The following is a 7147-nucleotide window of genomic DNA, read 5'->3' on the forward strand; positions in this document are numbered from 1 at the left end:
AATATGACGTATTTATGGCACTTGAGACTAGGTCACATTGGCTATGATAGGATTCAAAGACTTACAAAGGACGGACCTTTGAGGGAACTCACCTTAGGTGAATTACCTGTCTGTGAATCTTGTCTAGAAGGCAAACTGACCAAGCGTCCATTCTCTGCAAAGGGTGATAGGGCCAAAGAACCACTTGGTCTTGTGCATTCAGATGTTTGTGGACCTTTGAATATACAAGGCAGGGGTGGTTTTGAGTATTTCGTCACTTTCATTGATGATTACTCTAAATACTCATGTCTTTACCTAATGCATAGGAAATCAGAGACATTTTCAAAGTTTCAGGAATTCCTAGCAATGGCTCAGAACCAATTAGGTAAGAGGTTAAAGATCTTGCGATCTGATAGGGGTGGAGAATATTTGGATATGCAGTTCCAAGATCATTTAACTGAACTTGGGATTTTATCACAACTTACTGCCCCAGGTACTCCGCAACAAAATGGTGTAGCGGAACGCCGATACAGAACTTTATTGGAAATGGTTAGATGCATGCTTAGTTACTCAACTCTACCAACTTCGTTCTGGGGACATGCAATTGAAACCGCAAATGACATTCTCAATGTCGTGCCGTCAAAATCAATCCCCAAAACACCTTTAGAACGCTGGAATGGTCATGAACCTAGTTTACGACATTATAGAATTTGGGGGTGTCCCGCTCACGTCCTGAGGAAAAAGGAGGGAAAGCTAGAACGGCAAACTGAAGTTTGCATGTTTGTTGGCTATCCTAAAGGTACTCGGGGTGGACTTTTCTATAGTCATTCAGAAAAGAAAGTGTTTACTTCTACAAATGCTACTTTTCTGGAAAATGACTATGTCCAGAACTTTAAACCTCGCAGCAAAGTAGTTTTAGAGGAGATGGTTAAAGAATTGACTCCAACCAATGTTCCATCGTCATCAACGCGAGTTGATGATGAAATTCCCACTCTTCATGTACAACCGACGCAAGTCGATTTAAATGAAGAAAGTACCACTGTTCCTGAGCAAACAGTCACGGAGCCTCGTCGTAGTGGGAGGGTTTCTAGAAACCCAGTTCGCTATGGTTTGGATGGTGAAACCAATATGGTTGTTGGTGACACTAGTGATGATGATCCATTGTCTTTCAAACAGGCAATGGCTAGCCCTGAAAAGGAACTATGGCTCGAAGCCATGAAACAGGAAATGGAGTCTATGTACTCAAATTCCGTCTGGGATCTTCTGGAAGCACCTAGTGACTTTAGGGCCATTGGGTGCAAGTGGATCTACAAGAAGAAACGAGGTGTTGATGGAAATATCGAGAGTTATAAAGCTCGATTAGTGGCAAAGGGTTATACCCAAAGAGAAGGCGTGGACTATGAGGAAACTTTTAGTCCGGTAGCCATGCTCAAATCCATTCGCATCCTCCTATCCATAGCAGCCGCTCTCGACTATGAGATTTGGCAAATGGACGTCAAGACAGCTTTTCTTAATGGAAAGCTTGAAGAGGTCATTTATATGGATAAGGCAGAAGGATTTAAAGTATCTGGACAAGAAGGAAAAGTTTGTAAGTTAAATAGGTCCATATATGGACTTAAGCAAGCTTCTCGTTCCTGGAATCTTAGGTTTAATGAAATAATCAAAACCTATGGCTTTGAACAAAATATTGATGAGCCCTGTGTTTACCAACTGAAGGCAAATCAAATAGTGGTATTCCTGGTTCTTTATGTAGATGATATCTTACTCATTGGAAACAATGTTAAGAAATTATCAGATGTGAAGAATTGGCTGAGCACTCAATTCCAGATGAAGGATTTGGGTGAAGCAAGTTATGTTCTAGGTATCCAGATCATCAGGGATAGAAAGAACAAACTTTTAGCTCTATCTCAAGCAGCTTACATTGATAAAGTGCTTGAACGTTTCTCAATGACAAATTCCAAGAAAGGGCGTCTACCGTCCCGCCATGGAATTCATCTTTCAAAGAAGCAGTCTCCCCAGACTCCTGAAGAGGAAGATGCAATGAGAAAAGTTCCTTACGCATCTGCAGTTGGAAGTCTGATGTATGCCATATTGTGTACTAGACCAGATATCTGCTATGCAGTGGGAGTAGTGAGCAGGTATCAGTCAAACCCTGAACCAGACCATTGGATAGCAGTTAAGCATATCCTGAAGTATTTGAGACGGACAAGGGATTATATGTTAGTCTACAAGGGTGGTGTTCTGAACCCTGTAGGCTACACCGATTCAGATTTTCAGATTGATGTCGATGGCAGAAAGTCTACTTCTGGAATGGTGTTTACTCTTGGGGGTGGAGCTGTGATTTGGAGAAGCGTAAAGCAGTCTGCAATCTCAGATTCCACCATGGAGGCTGAGTAAATAGTTGCATCAGAAGCAGCTAAGGAAATAGTCTGGCTAAAGAAGTTCTATTCGGATCTTGGAGTTATTCCAGAAATGGATAAACCGCTTGTGTTGTTTTGTGACAATACAGGAGCGATAGCCAACTCGAAAGAACCTCGAAGTCACAAGAGAAGTAAGCATATAGAAAGGAAGTATCACATTATTCAAGAATATGTGGCCAGGGGAGATGTGAAGGTTATGAAGATTGCAACTGAAGACAATCTTGCGGATCCGTTTACAAAGACACTACCAGAAGCTACATTTGATAAGCATATCAAGGAGATGGGATTAGCAGAATTAAGGCATTAGTTTCAATTAGTGCAAGTGGGAGTTTGTTGGGGTTTTATGCCCTAATTAAAACCCAAATTCTTTGTAATCTCATTTTATTATCAATAAAAGAATAGAAATCATTTTTTGACTTGGTCAATCACTTTGCTCACATGTTTTATTTTCATGATTATTTGTTTAATATAAACTTCTATTAAATCCCGAGCATATAGCTAATCTTATTTATAGTGACGTAATCACAGTGGAATATAAATATGATTATATGTTCAAAATAAGTTAGTCCTAAGATTAGTCAGTGCACCGGATTTACACTGACTTGCCAATTTACGATATGATCTACTTACACATTACAGTGTTATGTTCTTTCCAGAACATTAGCAAAGTAGATAAGATCAGATGTATTTGTTACATCGGACAGGACCGATATTGACAGTTGATAAGATAAGTAAACATACCGTTATTATCTATTCTAGTCATATCATATAGTTGACCATAGGTCAATTCAATCTCAATTCTGAGTGGTTAGTATTCTAACTGATTGTATTATTTGAGTTCTTTGACTTGTTCGTTACCAGCTTACCCTACGGACTAGCCCATACTTACATCTTGGGAACTCGGTAGTATAATTGAGTGGGAGTGTTAATCATAGATATGAACATCTATAGCTTCTAATGAAGAAGTGAAACAATGGTTTCCTTTTAGTTTGGTTCAAGGTGATAAATGATAGAGATCTCATTTCAGTAATTAAATTAGTTTACTGAAATATCATTTACAAGGAACTAAGTGTTTTAAGGATAAAATACAATGAGGGGTAAAACGGTATTTTAGTCCTATCTCATTGTAGACCGTCTATAGAGGATTGAGTGACAATTATGGTTGTAACAATGGATAATTAATAGCGTATCTATATTTGTTATAGAGCGTTCTATGAATTCAAGAGTGCAATTCCAAGTCTATAGTGGAGTCACGAGGAATTAATAAGTTAGTAAATTTATTTGTTAGATTTATGATAACTTATTGGAGCTTGATTTCATAGGCCCATGGTCCCCATTGTACCTTGGATAAAATCATCTAGATAGTTTCAATTAATTGATTTAATCATCAATTAGAATTATCAAAGTTGACCAAGTCAATTTTGGATAGTTCCACAGAGTTGTGTAATTTTGAGAAGAAAAGAGAAATTATGGCAGATTTATTAATTAAAATAAATTGGTATCTAAATTAATAAATAAATTTAAATCAAGGTTCAAATTATAAATAATTAATTTGATAAAGGATTTAAATAATTATTTAATTAATTAAATCAATAGAAAATAATACAGGCCTTGATTTTAAGTCCAATGGGCTTATAATCAAATGGGAAATTTCACGGGCCTATAGCCCATGAAAATTTCGACCTAGGGCTTCAAAATGACTGTTATTTTATTGATTTTTTAATTAAATTAAATGGCCTAATTGAGTCTATAAAAGGAGTGCTTAGAGAGAAGATTTTAGAGACGACAGATAAGTCACAAGTCAGATTTTCTTATAGTTTTATATTCTCTCTAAACACAAGTCCTTTTCTAAGCCACTTTGTTATTTTCTCTTCTTCTCTCTATATCTATCTCATGTGTTGAGAATTGCCCACACTAGTCTAGGTGGTTCTAAGGATACATTGGAAGATCGTGATGAAAATAGAAGATCGGTTCAGTTTCTTGATAATACTCTGCGACAGGGAGGATACAAGAGTTAGAGAAACTGAAGGAAGGACTCTTAATTCCGCTGCGTATACTGTAAGTATTCTATTTTTTGTTTCTCTTGAATTCAATTTTAGAAACATGTTTTAGGCTATCTCGTATTAATTTGTTTAATATTAGATATACATGAAAATAAATAAAGATCCTGTATAAGCTTTTTCCAAGTTGAAGAACATCAAAAGTACTTACATTCCTTGCCAGTTCATCCAAAACAGGGCAAGCTTCTCTCTCGAGGTCCGCCACACTGGAATCCAAGAACGTACAAACAACATCTAATGCAATCTCAAGAAATTGAAACTCAAATGGAAGCTCACATTGCAGACCTTCAACAGCCTCTGGAACAGGTAACCAATGTCTACTTGTTAAATCATTCATTTCATTTTCTTGTTCCTCAAAAGGACCTGCTGCTCCATTAATCTGAAATGGACCTTTATTAGGAAGTTGTTGCCTGAGTTGATCCACAAACGGAAGAACTTCCTGGCGAAGAGGGTCAAGCAACAACACCTCTTCAGCTGTAACTATTGCCTTAATAAATTCTAAATTAACCAACATGGCCTTCTCTCTTGTTGCAAGACAAATATAGCAAATATACTTATACAATTTATCATAACCAACTACCACACATAATTAATATACAACAAACAAAGAATCAGATACCAGGGCTCATCGATTCTTTAGCTACTTTTGACTAATTGGACTGTAAAGCTATAGCTTGGGCATATTTCATTAAAGTGAGGGGAACGGGTAAGGTGAAAGAGAACAACTCCAAAAAAGTTTCTTCTGAAATTGTTCATAAAAATAATCTGTAACTACATTAAATTTTCAAAACTAGAAGACATATATATATATATATATATTCCCTAAACAAAATTTACAATATTCTGATATTGAAATTAGAACAAATTCACATCAAAAAAGGGGAAATTACCAAGGATGTTAGAGGAATGAGAAAAGAGAGGTCCAAGAATCCTCAAGTCGCGAGGGGGAATGGAGGCGCGGCGGATTATGGTATTCTTGTCGCACTCGATGAGCTCCGATTGCCCCGAGCGATCGAATCTCATCCATAGCCTCGCTCCACCAGTTTTCTTCTTCCCCTTAACACCCCCAGCAGTGGCGGCGGCGGAAATCAAGCTGCTGCTGTTGTTGGTACTAGGCGGCGAGGAGGCGACATCTCTGATTGAAGAATGGGTGGTCTGAGGCAGAGAAAACAATGAATAGAGAGGGAGAAGGGAGTAGAAATTGGAAGGAATTAATCTGAAAAAATGTATAAGTGGCGGGCAAGCTTAATCGTCCTCCTCCTGGGCAGAATGGTCGAGAAACGAAGAGAGAGAGAGAGGGTAAACGAAGAGAGAGAGAGAGAGAGGGGGTAAACACAGAGAAACAAGAGAGAGAGAGGGGAATCGGGGACCGACTGGTGGGTTTTTTTCTTTCTTTTTGGTCAATTGGACCGTGTGAAAAATTTTGGGGGGCTAGGGAAAATTAGGCGCCAAATTGCAATTAAGTCCTGCCTATATACTTATACACTTATTTATATTATAATACTTTTTTAAAAGTGTTAAATTTTTGTGTTATGGAAATGGGTTTTTGTTGTAGTGCAGCCTCTTAGACGCGCAGCTCCTCGGATGCCTAGCCCAGCGGACACGTAACTCCTCGGATGTGCGGCTATTCGGACACCCAGCCCCTCAAGCGCACAACTCTTCGGATGCCCAGCCCAGCGGGCACGCATCTCCTCTGATGTGCCAGTTCCTTGGGCACGCATCCCCTCAGACGCGCATCCCCTCGACGTGCTCCTCGAGCCGCTCAGAGACGCGGCTCCTTGAGCCACTCGGGCACGTGGCACAGCCACTCGGAAATATACCCTAGTAGCTTGGGGGCATTGCACAGCCCTTCACGTATGCGCTCAGCCGCTCGGAGACATTGCACAGCTGTTCGGACGCACACCCCCTCGGCACGCAGCTCCTAGCTGCTCGGTCGTACTTCACAGCCACTCGGTCGTGCATCTGAATGCTCGGACACCACCTTAGGCCTTAGCCTTCCGAACACCACTCGACATTCGAAACTATTTACTTTTTTTCAGTGCGAATTAGTGGTGAATATTTTTGCTTTGCACTTATTTTCTATTTGGTTTACTTACCTCCCCTTATTTTTTGTAGATGAATCACTTTGACTACAGGGGATGTGACAAAAAAACAGACTATGGTTCCTCATCTTCCGCTTCAAGTGATACCCTTCCGAGCAGTGATTCTTCTTCCAAATCTCCAAGCCAACGAACCCCGAAAGATCGTCTTTGTCATCTCAAGAAAATCCTTCCATGATCAGCTTTATACTTCTTTCACGAAGATCAGTTCCTTAAGTAGCAACGTTAGCATCAACCAACGAGGGTGAAAAAGTCCAATCGACTCCCTTAGGAACAAGATCCTCAAGAAGCTCGAAGAGCGACACAAAAGGTAGTGGAACACGATCCATTAGCTAGAGAACACTTGGTAGAAGAAGCTCAAGCTGAAGCTTCTTCAAGGCCTCTTCGCTAGGTCCAGAAAGCTGGTAAACCCAGGAAAAAGGCTACCCAGACTTTTACAACTGAGGTTCAACAAACGACTGCTCTAAAATGAAGAAAATATGAAGATGGCACACCTTCTTGGTTCATAGCTAAGCCTTCCAAGCTAAACTCCAAAATGTTTGATAAGCATATTCAGACTTTAGGTCTTGAAGGAGTTAATGTGATATGT

At 39.6% G+C, this 7147-nt stretch overlaps 1 protein-coding gene across 1 annotated transcript; it reads right to left on the reverse strand.

The window, feature by feature from the left end:
• Positions 1–2120: 2120 nt before the first annotated feature.
• LOC133799560 (magnesium transporter MRS2-4-like) lies at positions 2121–6887 on the reverse strand. The gene is made up of 4 exons (XM_062237564.1): positions 6783–6887; positions 5350–5614; positions 4607–5035; positions 2121–2131 (listed from the first exon to the last, which is right to left on the reverse strand). The coding sequence occupies exons 1-4, from the start codon at positions 6885–6887 to the stop codon at positions 2121–2123; spliced, it is 810 nt and encodes a 269-aa protein (XP_062093548.1).
• Positions 6888–7147: the final 260 nt, after the last annotated feature.

This window comes from Humulus lupulus, chromosome 9, assembly GCF_963169125.1.
Source record: "Humulus lupulus chromosome 9, drHumLupu1.1, whole genome shotgun sequence".
Classification (NCBI taxonomy): Eukaryota; Viridiplantae; Streptophyta; class Magnoliopsida; order Rosales; family Cannabaceae; genus Humulus; species Humulus lupulus.